Source organism: Paroedura picta, chromosome 11 (genome assembly GCF_049243985.1).
Source record: "Paroedura picta isolate Pp20150507F chromosome 11, Ppicta_v3.0, whole genome shotgun sequence".
Taxonomy (NCBI): domain Eukaryota; kingdom Metazoa; phylum Chordata; class Lepidosauria; order Squamata; family Gekkonidae; genus Paroedura; species Paroedura picta.
Window position 1 is genome coordinate 36,348,422 of NC_135379.1, and position 17,709 is coordinate 36,366,130.

A 17,709-nucleotide genomic window follows, 5' to 3' on the forward strand; every position below is an offset into this window, starting at 1 on the left:
TAATATTCTATCATTTTAGAAAGCTAATTGAGTTGGCATTAATGCCTACTAAGTGTCCAACTTGATATGGCTTTCTGTAGTCAAATAATTTACCCTTTGAGAAAGATTGTGCCTGTTTTCTCTGTTCTGAACTGATTTTTAAAAACATTTATTTTAAGGTGGCCTGGCATTCTTTGTCCCGATCCTGTTAATGGACAGTATGTGGTATATGACTCAGATGAAAACGTTGAAAGTCATCATGTTGAATTTCTGGGGAAACCCCATTCCAGAGGTTGGGTTGCCATAAACCACATTGACTATTTTCCTAGCTCATTTAAGGTAGGAACAGGAAAAATGTCATAAATGTTTTTTCTTATAGAATCTAAAGTTGAAAACCACATCTGTCAGATACACCTGAATTCTTCTGATCATCCCATGTAATCATTCATCACACTATCAAAAGATCTGAGAACATTTTCTATGAAGTCTTTATCTTTCATTATTATAATGTTATTCATTATCATAGATCTGCAACATCATACGTCTATCAAAAGAGGTTAGTGGATAGTGTTTATTACCTGCTCTGGGTAACATGGGAATAAGACCTGAATTTAATCCCTCCACTTTACTAAGAGGTGATTGGGATTCTCAGAACTGATTGCACCAATTATATTTGTTCAGGAATGCATGCACAGATGCATGAATTACAGTTTATTCTTTACCTTTGATAGAGGGAGTTTCACGTTCGGAATACAGTGAATGTTTTATTTCTGTAGGACAGGCTTTCCCAACTAGGATTTTGTAAGACCCTGTAGTTTCTTGACAGCCCTGGTAGGGTTTCCTGAGTGGGTGGGAGTTAATTAATAATATATATATTTAAAAAATCTATGGCCATGTCAACCTGTTCTCCCCTCCCAAAATGACCAATAGTGGGCCTGGAGGGGGTGGGAAGGGGAGGGGCCTTGAGGGATGTGTACCCATCTATGCTTCCCAACCATATTCTGCACAATTGTGCCACTTTGGCCTATTATGCACGGCTGCTGAAACAGCGATTTCGGCTCACATGGAAAACGTGGAGGGGGAAGAAGTGAAGCAAACCGCTTATGCACGGGACGGGATGCAACGGCGGCAAAACCCAGAGTAACCGATTATGCACATGGCGATCCCGGCGCCACTTCTGGTTGCGCCCCGGTCACCCAGAAGCTGCGCTTTCTTCCACGTTTCGCTAACGCGGCTTTTTCAGCAGCATGCACCGAATCTGCGGCCGGTTGCAGCCGGCTCCGTGCATTATCAGTGATTTTAGTCGCCGCCATTCCACCCCGAATGTGCACTATCCCCCCAGTGCATAATGGGTCTTAGTGGGGTTTCTCAAAGCCAGATATGTTCCAGGGATATCTCGATAATAAAAAAAAATGAGAAAGGCTGCTGTAGGCCATTAACTTATACAGTTTGTTGTGCACATTTTCTTATTTTCAGGAGTGTTATGTTGAACCCAAAGTTTTTATTCCGCTGCCATAACTCACTTCTACTAAAGTAAGAACATATTCACAGCCACTTCTGCAGCAGCCAATGGAACTTGTCTAAATAATGCTTTTGGGAACGGGGAGGGATTCTCAGGAATGGTCTAGGCAAAAAATAGGTTTGGGAGTGGGTAATCAGCAAAAAATACCCCCCCCCCCCCGCTTTCCATGGTGGAGATCTTTGGATTTAATCACATGGTTTTTTGCCACACATTTTCACTGATGTATTTGTTAGCAACATATTGTTTTGTCTTGATGCTTCTCCTTCATAATTGCAAGATTTGAATCATCAGAACAGTTGGGCTATATGAAAGCTGATTGTCAACTAGCATTTACCAATATAATTGCTGCTTTTTAAAATGATGGATATGCTGCTCCTGAATATAATCACTTGAAGCCAACATTACTGTTGTTAAATAAATGTGTTACCAATGTCATATTCCTAACTACATATGCTTGAAAGCTCTATAGAATACAATGCTTTTTAAGACTGGGATGTAAGAGTTCACTTTTCAAATTACTTAGGGAAGATTCAGTTGGAGAACTTGGAGCATGCTGTAATTTAAAACATAGTAGTTTGGATACTGCAACTCTTTTCTGATATTGGATTCTACAGTTTCTTTCCTCTAAATCAGTGGTCCCCAACCTTTTTTTGGCTGGGGACCGGCAGGGCGACAGCCACGCCCGCGCAGTGCGCAAGCGTGGCTGCGCCCTCGCAGCGCGCATGCGTGGCCCAGCCGTGCATGCGCGCTGCGCAGCCAAAATCATGCATGTGCGGCACTTTCGCGTGTGCACACATGCGCAAAAGTGCCGCGCATGTGCGATTTCGGCAGCTCGCATGTGTGCATGTGCGGCCGGGCCGCGCATGCACGATGCAAGCTTGCGGCCTGGGAAGTTGTTTACTGCGGGGGGGGCGGGGAGAGGGAACCGCAGCCCAGCACCCTGGTCTTCGCGGCCCGGCACCGGGCCGCGGGTTGGGGACTACTGCTCTAAATCATTCACCACTGGATAAAATCTGTCAAAAAACTTAATAGAAGAAAGTTGCAGGATCTAACCCTTTGAGAAAATAGAGGTATGCAGTATTAGTGCTTTCTGTAGTTTTAAATCAGTGTTATCTCTAATTATGTCTTCACTTTTTATTGTTATTTCCATTGGTTTTACTAGAAATAATGTTTCTTACAATTTACTCCTCTCTCCAAGTTGGACGAAATTCTCAGGGATTGGATCCCTAATATACAGGGTCGTTCTTGCTGGATTTCAGGCAGATAAACCATTTTTTCCCTGCAGAACTGGCACAGACTTGGCTACTCATAAAAACAAATGAACACTGATAATTTGTAATAGGAAAGTCCTTACATATGGTCCATTGGTTCACATCTAAAGCTTCCCTCTTCCCATGATGTGTGAAGAGCTTTTGGTGTGAAGAGCTTTTCCCCCAAAACCTGGTTTTTAACCTAAAAGTGATCCAGGCTGGGGGAGAAACGCTAAAATGGATGGCATGCTGTAAGACAAACACAGGAAATGTCAGAGGTTTGCTCTTCTACCCATTCGCTCAATTTTTTCTTTATTTACTAAAATATTTTTACCCTTCATCTAAGTGAGCCTAAGATGTTTAACTAATTTGCAATACCCAATGCTCCTTTAAAAACTTTAAAATAGTAGTATATTTGTAATAACAATGAGCTGGGGAGAATAAGAAACAGATGCAGCCCTTGCAGACTCCAGCTACCAAGAGATCTTTGCCTCTGTGGAACCCAGGAGTGCATCCATCCCAAAACAATGCCAGAGGTTGGATTGTAATCAATATACCCAGTAGAGTCTAGAAACGGGTCTCTCCCAGTTTCTCCTAGAATTTACTTTTGCGAACTTGAGTAGCTAAGGGATGAGGTTCATCAGACATTAGAAGCTCAACTCTTGATGGGAAAGTTCTAGTCTGGCAGAAAGGAGCTATTAAAAATAGATACTTCCACACTTCGGCTTTCATTACAATAGAACAGAAGGTTGCCTGTCTTTTTCTGTATAACAGTTGTGGGGGTTGGGGGGAGGATTTCTATATCGTAAATGATGCCTGCAGTTGCCTCCAGTTGCTTGTTAGGAAAATGGATTCAGGAGGTCTATAGTTTTGCCCACAAAGTAATTTCCACTGACTTTGGTGGCACTTACTCTCAAGGAAGTATGCATACGTTTCTGCCTTAATCTAATGAAGACCAGCCTATTTTGTTTCGTGCTGTTGTAATTGTGGAATCTCAAAGGCAGATGGTTTTAAAGAATGCCTTTTCCAGATTTGAAAGTCTCCCAACACCTAAATCGGTTTGTGCAGGTAGTTTAATTATATCCTCTCCCCCATCCAATTTGGAGGAACACTGTCATGATTTTAAGTTGATGTTACTACTTATGTAGAGCCCTTGAGCTGTGATGTTCCTTTGCCTCCTTTTATATTCATCTTTCAGCAGTGGTTTCAAAGAGTAAATGTCAAGTTCCATCATTTTTCCAGTGTTATCAAAGTTAAGTGTTGGTTTTGATGCAATGTAAACCTGCTGTTCAAATCTTTACTTTTGCTGTTCTAGTTGTGTGAAAGGATTCTTCTTTTTTATTGGACCATCTCTCATGTATCTAAATCTCTTGCTAGCCATTTTGTAGTTTGATAAAATGGCTCTAAATCTTCTCTTTCCACTTCAAATGCCTGCCTATCAATACATGTTCGACTGTCCTCTCTGACTCACCTGTTAAATTCTATTGTCTTTTGGTCTTTAATATTCCTTTCATTCAATCTCTCCTTGCCTGTTTTCCTATGACATTGCAAATCTGCTCTTTTCTAAATTTAAGGACTGATACTGTTGACGAAAGAATTGACTGATAACTTCTCTAACATTTTCCACATCATTAAATGATGTGGAAATTGGTGTACGCTGTCACTTTTCATTTGTTCATTGTTGTAGGATCTCTTTTATTATTATTATATTATATTTATTTCCTACTGCTCATAGCAAGCCATCTCGTGGTGGGTTACACAATAAAACCCCACATAAAACACAATATAATATCCCCGGCAGCAAAACTATCTCCCTCCTTCACAGCCATTACAGGCTGCCTCTTGGTACACCATAGGGGACTACGCATGCTGGTAGTCCACTAGTGACGATGATCTGGCCTAGTGGCGATCTCTTCTAGGGGGCCCATCTGGTCTTCCTTTCTTAGGAACATACCACTCTTTTCTGGTATCTAAATAAAAAATAAGGCTACTTTGCAGCTGTATAAGTTTATAGCTTTTGCTCAACCTTGCATACACCTCTTGGACCATAAATACATTTTTAAACTCTCTGAGAACTTATTAGAATGCTGAGCTAAGGTTCAGGTCTTACTGCATGACTTCGGGCCAGTCAAACACTCTAAGCATAATTTACTCCACACATTTACTATGAGGAAGATGGGACAGGAAAGAACCATTTATGCCACTATGAGCTCTGTGGAGGCAGGGTAAGAAAGAAATGTTCTAGGTCAATGGATTATTTGCAGGCTGTTGTTCAAAACAGAAATGGCCAGCCACACAAAAGCTTGCCATCACTACATCAGTTTTTCTAAGCCCGTTGTCACAGATGTTATAGGTGACTGAGAAGATCACTTTAAAAAGCCTCTGCCTCTTGACAAGTTCTGTGTGGTTGCAAATAAAGTTCTTAGGAACCGTGGTAGAGAGTATATTCAGTCCAAATGTTGCAGCAGAACTAGCTCAGCTCTGTATTTTTGCTGTGCCCTCTTTCCAGAGGATTTCCTTTGCATGTTCTCTAATGGTTATAATAATCATCACAGATTGACTTAATTGGTACTAGCTATGGTAGGATAAAACTTGCAGAGTTGTAAACATATTATAAAACTAAGTGCTATTGGAAGACTGTTTCCTTCAGAGATCTAGAACTATTAACACTCACATTAATAGACAAGGTAAATGCTAAGTCTGAGAATGCAAGTTTCTTGAAGTTCTTCTGGGTTTGTGACACCTTCAATACATAGCTGAGCTCTCAAATAATTGTGCTTTGTCTTGATGGCAGCAAATATGGTACCAGAACCTGGCTGCAGGCTTAACAGAAAATGAAAATTGTCATTAGAATTGTCATTTGGCTGATGTGTTGGTTAACAAATGGAGTTATGTCTTCATCAACAGACCGGCCCACTGACTAATATTAATGTAAATAAAATTACTCATGAATTACTTTAGAACAGAAAGCTTGACATGATCAATTCTTTTGTTGGCTTCTAAAATCAGCCCAATCCTGATAGTTTCATTTATATCCTCAAGTAACTCACTACACTTCACAGATATGAAAACACTATAAATCAAGATGTCAGAATGGTAATATGGACTACACTGGCGAGTTAAAGCAAACATTCCTAGTTTTTCATGGCTAGCATTACAATCACACAGAAATCTTTGTAAATGGATCACACAGATTAATCTTAAAAAGCAGGAGAGAGATAAAATATGAAGCACAGAAATTTTATTGACGGATATTTTTCAATTAGTCTACTGCCGACAAAGAAGATCTTTCTCCATTCTAAATATGCTAATTAAGGATAGCTTAGTTTAATAGAAATAGTATTGTTGCCCACCGTTGCAGTGGATTTATACGTGTGAACCATCAAACAGTTTTTTCCATCGTCTTATGTCCTTTTTACTGGAGCTGTTAGGAATGCAACTTCTGTATATTAAGCCACACCATCTCCATGTTGGATTCTCATGAAGCATATTCTTTATATTAAATATACTTGTGAATTACCTTTCCCTCATAAACAAAGCTCTCAAAGCTATAAACAGCAAAATTGAAAACAAATTAAGCACAAAACCATTTAAAATGTCATTCTAAGCAGAATAAAATGTCATTCTAAGCAGAAAACAAGGGGCATAATTCAGTGGCAACAAAAACAATCCATTAGGGGGAGTAAGCCAGTGCCCAGGGCCTTTCTGCATGCCATAAATGTAGTGTCATGCTTACCTTGTGAAGATGCTATATTCCGGCCACTCTGCATGCCATTGCCAAGATCCTGCATCTGGCCAGCAAACTGCTCACTACATCCACCGTTTTAAAGCGCGAGTTGGTGACTCCCCAAAAGTGGATTCACCAACCTAAAAAGCTCTATCACCTAATGGACAACCAGAAGGCCACCAGCACAAGAAATGTGTGGAGGCAAAGAAGCGATACATTCACCTCAGCAATGTCCCACCTTCATACCCGTTTCCCACTCCCTTCTTCCCTGGGATGGGGAGTTATTTCTTTTTAAAAACAGCAAACTGCCTGAATCATCGAATAGGCGGATACATGCCTCAGCGAGCCTGCAGATACACAGAAGCACTTTATAATCAGAGATGTGATAGAAAGCATGCTTCTCTCATATTCTCTGTATTACATGTTCCAATTTCACACAGGTTCCAATTTAACATAACCTCACCAATGCAACATTCTCACTGTATGCCTGGGAACCTTCTTCCCCCCACCCCCAAGATTGTGCCTCTGTGAATACGCAGATAGGCGTTTCGGCAGTTGCCTGAAGTTCGTATGCCGTTCAGCCATGCCAGGAGGGGTTTGGTTGCCTAAAGTGATTGACAGTGGTAGGCAGGTCAAAGCGTAACAAGACTAAAGCGCATTGCCCTCCTCGCTGTTCCAGCAGTGAGTGAGGAGGGCAAGATGAGCGAAAAGTGGCCAGAAACATTTGAGACAGCTTGAGAGGTGTGGAGTGCCAGTGAGTTGCGATTAATTCTCGCGCTTTGACCTCCAGCAGTCTTCCCACTGTAATGCCCAATGTGCGGAAAAGCCCTGACAATTACCACTTAACATGGAAGTGTGTTTGGTTGACAGCAAAAACTGTAAGCAGGTGCTAACCAAATCTTGAGCTAGCATTTATTCAATACTGGAATAAATCACTCTTTAAAATGGCATTGGTGCAGTTTAATTTTACTGCAACTGATTAACATATGAATATTTGATGAAGGTCCATAAAGGACATGGCTTAGTTCTTGGCAAAATGCCAACAAAGGCATGTAGATAAAAGGCCATAAGATGGAGAGGGGGAAAAACACATAAGCTATTGAGCTTCTTGGATAAAGGGCAGGATAAAACTGATGGTAGAATTCCTCATGTCTTATCACTTATCAATTCACAGGGGCCCTCTTGATTATACTAGCTAAATGAAGGCAACAGACTGTGTTTGTTATCTGTGGTTTATAGGTAAAGATCACACTGAGATGTATTCATAGTTATGAAACTTTCCCCTGCATACCTGTCCAAGCCCTTCTTTGGAATAGTTTTAGGATAAGGCCGATGGGGCAACTAGCCCCTTTCCTCTAAAATATTCTTCTGAAGTGGAACATTTCTAAACTGAACAGTTTTAGTTCTTCTAACTGGTTGGGCTACGTGAGTTATCCCAGACTTTCTTCTTCCTTGGTATCAAATTTGTTCAAAGATGCAGCATCTTTTACAACATTAATGTATCTCACCACAAGGTGGCACACATCTATTCATGTACTCAAAACTGCTTTGTACTTAGTTTTATGAGGCATTCCTTATTGGCACAACAGAATTGTCAGGAAAATTACCTTATATCAGCTTTTAAACATCTTTTTGTCATGTCACTATTTTAAAATGCAAGCTAATTTATAAGTATATCAGATGCAACAGCTTGTGAAGGATGCCTTCCTTGTAGTTTAAATGTTTGCCTTGGCCCTACAAAAGAGTACCATCTTTTTTTCTGGAATAGGTGTAGTTTTGCTTTTGAATTGTCAAAAGACAAGTAGGACTTTTGTGAGGCAAAGGTATTTGGAGCACTTAAGGTAGGTGAATTTCAACAGGCATTTTCTTAGTTTATTGTTAAAGAAGATTAATTTCAGGACATGAAACCAAATGTCGATATCTGACAAAACCATCTGATTTATGTGATTTTAAAATTTTACCATTTGCATATTTTGTAATCGGAATATTTACAAATAAAAATGCAATGCATTTCTATTTTCTTCATTAGATGATAGTGGTTTTATTGCATCTCTCCCGGTAAAGGCACAATTTCCAGGAGTGACCTTTAGCTTCTGGTGGCCTGCACAAACTTCAAAAAAGATTAATCCAAAGCATTTTGTTTGGCAAGTATGGGGAAATGTGGCTTTGCCTGTTTTTGACCAGCTATATGGAAAATATAGTGTTTTCGAGGTTGAAAAGGAGCTGATTCAAAGCTTAACAGATAAGATCTGCATTCAGAAGGACAATCCATCAAATTCTGCTCCTGGGCAACACAATTTGTTATCGTAAAACCTTAACATCAGAAGAGATAATTGGATTCCACCAGAAACTGAAGTCTGTACAAAAAACTGAAGTGATCTCGAATTATTATGTAGCTTTTCTGAATTGCACTGATTTTCCCAGTCACAAGGAGATCATGGAGAAGACCTTATGTAGAATGACTTCAGTCTAGTGGATTCATTAGGCTTAGACTGGAGTATGTTTTATAAGACTTAATTGTAAGGATCCTACTTCTCTAACTTTCAGGAGTCCAACCTGGCTGTGTGCTGAAACAGCAATGGTACAGTGAGGCTCCTCCCTCGCTGGCATGGCTCTCATCCATCGCACTGCTTTCATTTCCCAGAATCTCTCCAGGCCTCAGAATAGAAAAGGGTTGTCAGCCAAGCGCACCTTCTCTTTCCTGGAGCATTGCCCTTGTCTTGGCAATACAATGCTCCCTCTCTCCTTCCTGGCTGGGTTGTGGACCCAACATTTATGCTTTCTCTGCAAATCAGCCCCACCCTATGGCTTGAGCCATTATTTGGGCAAAAGATTGGACAACACTGCCCTGAATCACCTATCCCATCCTTGCTGGCACTCCCCCTTTCACTGGCTAGTTACCAGAAGGTCTTCAGTCAGGCCTGCCTGCCTGCCTCCTCACAGGTTTTTGCATGGCCACACCCTTCCCCAAGCGATCTGCTGGCCTCATGCTCACTGAGTGACCTGATGGTCTCTGCAACTTGTTCTTCCCTGATGTCTTTCTTGCCCCAGTGCCAGGAAATATCAGCCAACACACCAAGTTCTGAAGCACAGGAGAGAGGTGGTGAGGCCCATGTCTAGTTGTTGAGCTCACCTGCTGCCTAGGATCCCATCCTGGAAGCTCTGACCAAGTGAACCGTGGCTGCCTGAGGTATGAGGGAAGTGGGTGGAGCCCACTCAGCTGCTGCAGTGACCAGATGCCTTGGCCAAGGACAGATGCTGGCCTCAGATAGGCACCAGTTCTGAAAATACTTCTTTTTAAAGTACAGTCACTGAAGTACTACTTACTAAAATATCCCTAGGACCAAGTTGTACTCTTCAGTGGTTGTACAGCAAAACCAAATTAATGTATTTCCATGTCATGTGATTTTTCCGAAGCTTGGTTTGGACTCGCATTATTTCTCTTCATTTTTTTCTCAAGAGTGTAATAAAAACAGTTCCATGCACAGAGTCCATATGTTGTCCCTTTTCGTTTGTGGTGAGTGACAGCATTACTGGCTTTTGATTACTTTTTAATGTGGTAGTGAAGAGGAAAGGCAACATATGTGTCATTGAGTCATAATATGTAAAAATCCTGCATATCCTAAACAGCCAATATATAAATAAAAATATATTTTTACCATAAACCCCCTGAGCAGGATACATTTAATAAACCTCAGATGTATCCATCTCCTTTCAGAAAGTGATTGTCCTCTCTGTTCCCAGCATCATCTGTGAAGGTGCCTGAATTGCTAAACAAAGGGCCATTCCGCACAATGGGCAACGTTGCTAAATCTGAGTGTTATTGAAAAGCGCTGCAATCAAAAGTGGCAGGTCTCGGTAACGCACACAGCCGTTTCTATCGAAAAGTCTCTCCCACTAGCAATGTTCTCGTAATGCACAAGTTTCCGGTCTCACCGAAATCGCAACAAAGGAGACGATATTTTTCCACGCTTCCTCCCGCCCCTGGCCATCAATCTAACAGAACAGCCAATTAACTGTTGTGTTCATGCTTCCCTTTAAAAACTTTTTTAAAAACCCGAAAACTCCAGTACCAACGCATATTCATTCATTCGATGTATCAGAAAGACCTTTTTCACTGGCATAGGAGCTGGCGCTTAATCGTTTACACCCTCTTAAAGTAAAAAAAAAATCCCCCCCCCCCGTGCAATTTCTGGCCGAAATTATGGGCAGTATCGAATGGGGGGCTGTATTGTGCTTGAAAACTTTACAGACAATTGCTTGTGGAGGGATTTCAGCCAAAGAAGCATCGCTTATTCGTTGCTTTTGCCAGTTTAAGGGGGAAAAAATGGTGATTACGACACCGGAAGCTCGGGTGCGAGAGCTTAGGGAGGGACATGCTTGCTATTGCTATACTGAGAATGCACATGTCTTTTTCGGATGTGTTGCAGGTTGTTCTCAAGAGTCTAGCGGTTTTTAAGGGGGAATTCACTTTTGTGGATTCCCTGAACAGCGCTACAATGAAGCGATTTTTGCAGGAGTGTTGCAGGAGTGTTGCAGATGGTGTACAATGTCGTTAATAACGAAAAATAAATAGCGTTACACAATGGTAATACTTCAGCAACATTAACACTGTGCGGAATGGCCCAAAGAGTTGAAAAATTTGGACCATTCTGTTGTGACTTTGGGAGACATGACACAACAGCAATTCATAGAAGCTTTATTTGCAGCTGTGAAATGGAAAAGTTTCTGCAGTAACTGTTCTGGTGTTGCTTCCCACTTTCCTCCCACTGCAAAAACTGTATTTCTTTTCTTACTAACTTAATTCATTATATTCTACCTTTTTAAGCAATGGGGAGCCAAAACAGCTTACATCAATCTGTCCTTCATTTGATCTTCAGAACAATCCTGTGAGGCAGGTGAGTCAGAGAGTATGTGACTGGCTCAAGGTTACCCGGCAAACTTCCATGGTAGAGGGAATTCAAACTGAGTCCCAACTCTCTAACCACTATACCACACTGAATCTCAAAAGTAATTTGTGGAAGAGAAAGATACAAGTAGTCATACCTGTCTATAGCCCAGGACACCAGTTCTATAGCTTTTGTGGTCACCATTGAATGGACCATCAGAGTTGTAAAGGAGCAGGTATTTACAAGGCAGTTCCATTTTAAAGTATTAGAGGAAGAAATACCTTTAGCCACTTTTAATATGCTTGATAGGAACTCCATAATTAGTGAGAAAAGTCCCATTGATCCACTTAGTGGGATTTATTTCCGGATAAACATGCTAGGACTAATTAGGTTGTGAGTAATTAAGAATATGAACCTTTCATCTTCACCCCAAAGGAATTCTAACTGGTTTTTCATCATAACAAAGGCACAAATTTGACTTCAGTTTAAATAATGTAAATATTAACATACATCATTTACTAAGGTGCAGTATGCCCTTTGATCTGGCAAACCCTAGTTGAAATACTTCATTTTAAAAGTATTCTTTTACAGTCTTGCGGTAGGAATATACATTTGGATATTAACTAACCAAATAATTAAGTGAAATTTTTCTTTTTATTAATGATATTTTAAAAACAACAAAAATGAATATATATCAAACAATGTTTTGTGATATTCTGTAATGTTTGGATGTCTCAATTTCTCTGGTGTTTGGCTGACTGAGGGGTGAAGCAGAGGAAATGTACAGAAATACTTATCAACAGGATTTGTACAGGAATACCTCTCAATAGGCTTATAATCCTGGGTGACTTCAATGGCCATGCAGATTCATTGTCCCCAAGACTTGGCCCGGACCTTGTGTCAGCCATTGCAACACTGGGGTTCTTGCAGTTTGTTACTGGTCCCACCCACCAGACAGGCCTTAGCCTTGATTTGATCTTTGGTGGGGGGTAGAGGTGGATCTGATGGCAATTAATGTCATCCTTAGGTCAGACCACCACACCCTGAAGACCTGGCTGAGGATACCACCCCTTCCCTGTTTAGGCAATGAATGTATTTTAGCCAGCCCGCAGAGACTTATGGATCCAATTCTGTCTGATGGCTACCATTGACAAGATTGCTCCCCGATGCCCTCTCTACCCTCCCCTCAAGCAGACTTCTTGGTATTCTCCAGAGCTCTGTGAGAGGAAGAGGGAAGTGAGATGCTACAGCGAGTGTGGAGGAAAACTCGTGATGAAGCAGCAAGAACATCTTATTGCATGCTTATGAAGGCTTATGAAATGGCAATGACAGTGGCAAGACATGAGTTTTATGCCACTGAAATTGCATTCGCTAGCTCTCACCGAGCACAATTGTTTAGGGTAGTTTGGCCTCTTACTGGCCTTGTGGAAGGGTACCAAAATAGTTTTCAATTGGATTTGAGCTGTGAGGCATTAGTGAGCTTTTTTGCTGTTGAAGTCTTGTTGCTCCGCCATGACCTTTCTGCGACCATAGATACAGAATGTGAACTGGAAAGTCCATGGCCGTCACTGGGGATGATGTTCGATGGCTTCAGGTGGCTCTCTTTAACCAAACTGGAGAAGTTTCTGGGCCCAGTGAGGGCAATCACATGCCACTTTGATCCCTGTCTGTCATGGTTGCTCAAATCGGGCACCCAGCAGATAGGAGGCCTCCTGAGGGATATTATTAATCTCTCCATGGCATCCGAGGAGTTCCCTTGAGGGCTGAAGGAGGCAGTGTCATCGCCCTCAACAAAAAAACATCACTGGATCTGCAGAACCCTGCCAGCTACTGCCTGGTCTTGCATTTCTGGGTAAGGTAATTGAGAAGGCCACTGCAAACCAGCTTCTAGCATTATTGGAGGAAACTTCAGCCCTTGATTCATACCTGTTGGGCTTCCATGCTGGTCACCTTGATGGATGACCTCCAGCACCAGCTGGATCAGGGTGGCTCACCTATCCTTGTGATTTTAGATGTTGGCTGTGTTACCACAAGCTGGTAGTCCACCACCTTGCCGGGATGGGAATTGAGGGGACAGCCTTACAGTGGCTGATCTGCTTTCTCCAGAACCAGACACAGAGGGTGGCTGTGGGTGAAGAGTTGTCACACCTCTTTGCACTTCCTTGTGGAGTGCCACAGGGTACAATACTCTCCCCCACACTCTTCAATATCTATATGTGCTCTCTGGCACAACTAGTTCAGAATGTTGGGCTGGGCTGTCACCAAAATGCTGATAACACCCTGATCTCTCTCCTGATGGATGGCCAGCTGGACTCCCCTGGGAAACATTTTCCAGATGTTTGGAAGCTGTGTCTGGCTCAGGCAAAGTGGCCTAAAAGGCATTCCCTCCAAGATGTAGGTCCTGTGGCTGGGCAGAGGCGGGCAGGATCAGGAAGCGCACATCCCCTCCCTGGATGGAGTACAGCTTGTGGCTGTGCATACCGCCAGGAATTTGGGAGTGATTTTTGATACCTTCTTGTCTATGGAGGAGCAGATCACCAGAGTAGCCCAGGTGGCATTTTTCCATCTGCACAAAGCCAAGCTACTAGCACCAGAGCATCTGACCACAGTGATCCACGCAGTAGTCACTTCCAGACTAGACTGCTGCAACTTGTTCCTCGCAGACCTTCCCTTGTCTTTGATCTGGAAATAACACTTGGTATAAAATGCAGCTGCTAGGGTCCTCTAGATCATCTTGCAGGACCCATATCCAGCCAGTGCTGAGGCAGCTGCATTAGTTGCCACAATTGCATACCAGATCAAGTTCAAGGTTTTGGTAATTACCTTCAAGGCCATCGGTGGTCTGGGCCCTGCATATCTGAGGGACTGCTTGTCCTGGCCCCGATCTGGTGGAATGAGCTCCCAGAAGAGCTAAGGCTTTGCAGGGTCTTAAGTGGATACACTATTTCTGGTGCCCCTATCACCTGAGGTTGGATGGCTGGTAACCTAGAAAAGGACCTTCTCAATAATAGCACCAAAACTACGTAATTCCTTCTCCAGGAATATCATTGTTTTCTGCCAGTGTTAAGAGTTCTCTGTTTTCTTTAAACCAACCTTCCTGCTTGTATGTTTTATTTTTATATACACACAGAGGTATATCCATGTAGGCCTGTGATACTCCCCTACTTCCTTGCCAGGCCTGTGTCCGGCACAACTCCTGAGCCTTTGGCTCTGCCACTGGTAGTCCTGGCCCAACTCCTGGGTAGTACAACTTGGCTACCAGGCCCAGCATGGAGCCCGAGACTTTGCGGCAGCTGCCACCAAAGTTACTGGTACTGGTGCCAACTGCTGGAGATGTGCATTGTATGTGCTTATGCAGCGAATGCTGTTTTACTGGGGGGATTTAACCTCCCCCATGTATTTTTCAGAATATTTCTGATTTTTCTGCAAACCTGGGGAGTCTTCTATATTTGCTGAAAAACCTGTTCAGTATCTGTGTTGTATCTCTATGGATTTAGATATCTGCAAATGGGGGCCACACATCACTAATGGTGCCTGTGTGGTGAGAGGGAGAAAGATGATTAATGTTTGTAGTGCTTAATGTTTTTTTATTTTCTCCCTTTGGATCCTACATTGGGTGAAAAGGCAACATAAACATATAACTGATCACTTGTACTGTCCTGTTTGTAAGGATCTTGGTTTCAACGCCTGCTGTCTATGCCCTCCTCCCAATGGAAGGAAGATGGGTGGCATTTAGTCAGGGCTTTCTTAGTAGAATGCCTTGCTTATGCCTTCCTCCTGGAGGGTCTCTTGGTACCTCTTTCAGCCTTTAGATGACAGAGCAAGAGGTTTTTATTTGCTCAGGCTTTTCATTGAACTCCTCCCATATTTCATTTAGCCATTTCCACATTTTAGTTATTGTTTTGTGGCTTGTAGTATTTTATCTTTTTTGCTTAGCATGATAATCTGGGCTGTGCTTTTGTGTTTTGTACCTATGTCAAGCAGTTTTCTTTTATGCAAAAGCGGCATATAAATGCCATCAAATATTGTATGTAACTGACCTGATTATATATTTATTTATTCTCCATCTTGCTCCTCAATAGAGACCCAAAGTTGCTTATAGGTAATTAAAAAAAAACATTTCTGTGCTACCTTTCTACCCCAGTAGGATCCCCAAGGCAGTGAACATCAAGCATCTACACAGGATATATATATATATATATATAATTTGCTTGGTGATTCTTTTTTAGATCCAGGGATCATACAATTGCATGGTACATAAGACCCCAAATTGCAAGCCTATTCCTTCTATTTCATTTTTGCACATTTTAACTGTTACTAAATTTTGGGGGAAAGATGCCAGTACTGTCTTCACTAACACAACATTGGTTTTGTTTCATAGCCTGACACATGTAAGAGGAAAAGAAACTGGCTTGAAAGTGCATTGGATGAAGGAAACAAACTGCTTGCCTGTTCTGCTCAGGAAAGGCTTGAAATGTGCTACTTATCAAAAAAGGGTATCTCTGGATTTTGATTTGCCTTTATACCTTGCGTTGGATCCAAGGCGCTTTTCAACTTGTGAAAAATGATGGTGGGGTTCCATCCGGCCACCTAAAACAGCTGTATTTGGGTTTCTGGGACCTGCAGGTACAAAAGCCATATGAGGTAGGGACTGAGATGGCGAGAGGAATTGGGTGAGATGGAATGAAAAAGCTGGTTGGATCCAACCCATTGACTTGTATTGTTTTACATGCAAATAATTTATCTTTAATTTTATGTATTTGTATTTATTTATATACCACCCTCCCCTGCAGCTTAAGGTTGTTTAGAAAGAACAGTGGATTACAGAAAAAACATTAGGAATAGTACAAAGAAATTTGATAACTGAATAAACAATCATAGCATCCATCATAATATAATGCAACAGCACAGTCCCATAGAGTGAGTTTGTCTGGATAAGAGGGGTTCTGGGGCCCAGTTGTCACTAGCCTCAACCAAATGCCTGGCAGAAGAGCTCTATTCTGCAGGCCCTGTGGAACTGTGATAGCTCAGCCAGGGCCAGGATCTCTTCTGGGAGCTCTTTCCACCAGGCGGGAGCCAGGACAGAGAATGACCTGCCCTGGTCAAAGCCAAACATGCTTCCTTGGTGTCAGGGATCACTAGCTGGTTGGCACTGGCTGCGTGTAGTGGTCTTTGGGGGGCATAGGCAGAGAGGTGGTCTCTCAGGTACACTGGACCCAAATCGCATATGGCCTTAAAGGTAATGACCAAGACGTTAAGCTTGATCCAGGATTCAACTGGTAACTACTGCACCTGTTGGGGAATGGGCCAGATGTGGGCCCTCCAGGGTGTCCTCATGAAAATCCTGGCCACTGCATTCTGGACCAGTTGTCGTTTCTGGAGCAGGGATAAGGATACACCTGTGTAGAGCGGGTTGTAGAAATCCAGTCTAGAGGTGACTGTTGCATGAATCACTGCAGCTAGGTGATCCAGGGCCAAACAGGGTGCTAGTAGTTGGCACAGGTCGAAAAAATGCCAACCACACTATAGTTTAGCTTTTTAGTATGTGTGGCAGATTTTTATAATATTTATTTTATGATTTTTATAATTTTATAATATTTTATAATTATTACAAAATGGTGGGTTCCTAAGCAGTGTGTTCTAAACCATGCTCTTTTAACAAAAAATTCCCCACTCCCCATTGCAGCTCTCTGTGTTCCTTGTAATCCTGTTTAGGTGGGAGTTGCCTGCTGAAAGTTTGCAAGGGGAAGGATAATTGGCAGAAATGGAGCACAAAACAAAGTGAGCCTTAGGATCAGACACAAATGTCTTAAATATTTTGAAAATACTGTAGTGTTGGCTCCATCCTCACTCTGCATTACGACCTTGCTGGGTGACCTTGGGCCAGTCACAAACCCCCAGCATAAACTACCTCATAGGGTACTTATGAGGGTAAAATGTAGAAAAAGAAAAGGTTGTGGGACATATTGGGCCCACACTGGGGATAAAAGAGGAGTAGGAATGAAGCAAATATTCATTTATTCATCTTTATTGGTATTCCTGATTTTTGCTGAATATATTTGGTAGTATTCCAGAATGCCAATAAAGATAGGTGAATGAATGAATGATCGATCGATCTATATAGCTAGTCCACAATTAGCTAAAGATGATTTTGCTATTTAGCAGGCTTCATCTTCCCCTTACCACAAATATAATCCTTCATGAAATGTGGAACTTACATGTCAGTGCTTAACAAGTAGGTCCCATTAATGCCTGCCTTTCACATGTTTCCACAACTTTTTAACTTTGTGTACATATTCACAATGTGCCTCCGAACCTATTTGATTAGATTGCCCCCACAGT

General features: G+C 42.0%; 1 protein-coding gene across 5 annotated transcripts in view; it reads left to right on the forward strand.

The window, feature by feature from the left end:
- ZCWPW2 (zinc finger CW-type and PWWP domain containing 2) overlaps positions 1–17,709 on the forward strand; it is a 38,416-nt gene that overhangs the window by 5,730 nt on the left and 14,977 nt on the right. For 4 of the 5 annotated variants that reach the window (XM_077303463.1, XM_077303461.1, XM_077303462.1 and 1 more), the window contains exons 3-5: positions 159–318; positions 15,749–15,863; positions 17,083–17,148. In XM_077303463.1, the coding sequence (XP_077159578.1) occupies positions 159–318; positions 15,749–15,863; positions 17,083–17,148 (341 nt within the window). The remainder of the gene's footprint in view (positions 1–158; positions 319–15,748; positions 15,864–17,082; positions 17,149–17,709) is intronic. The other variant, XM_077303465.1, reaches the window with a different exon arrangement.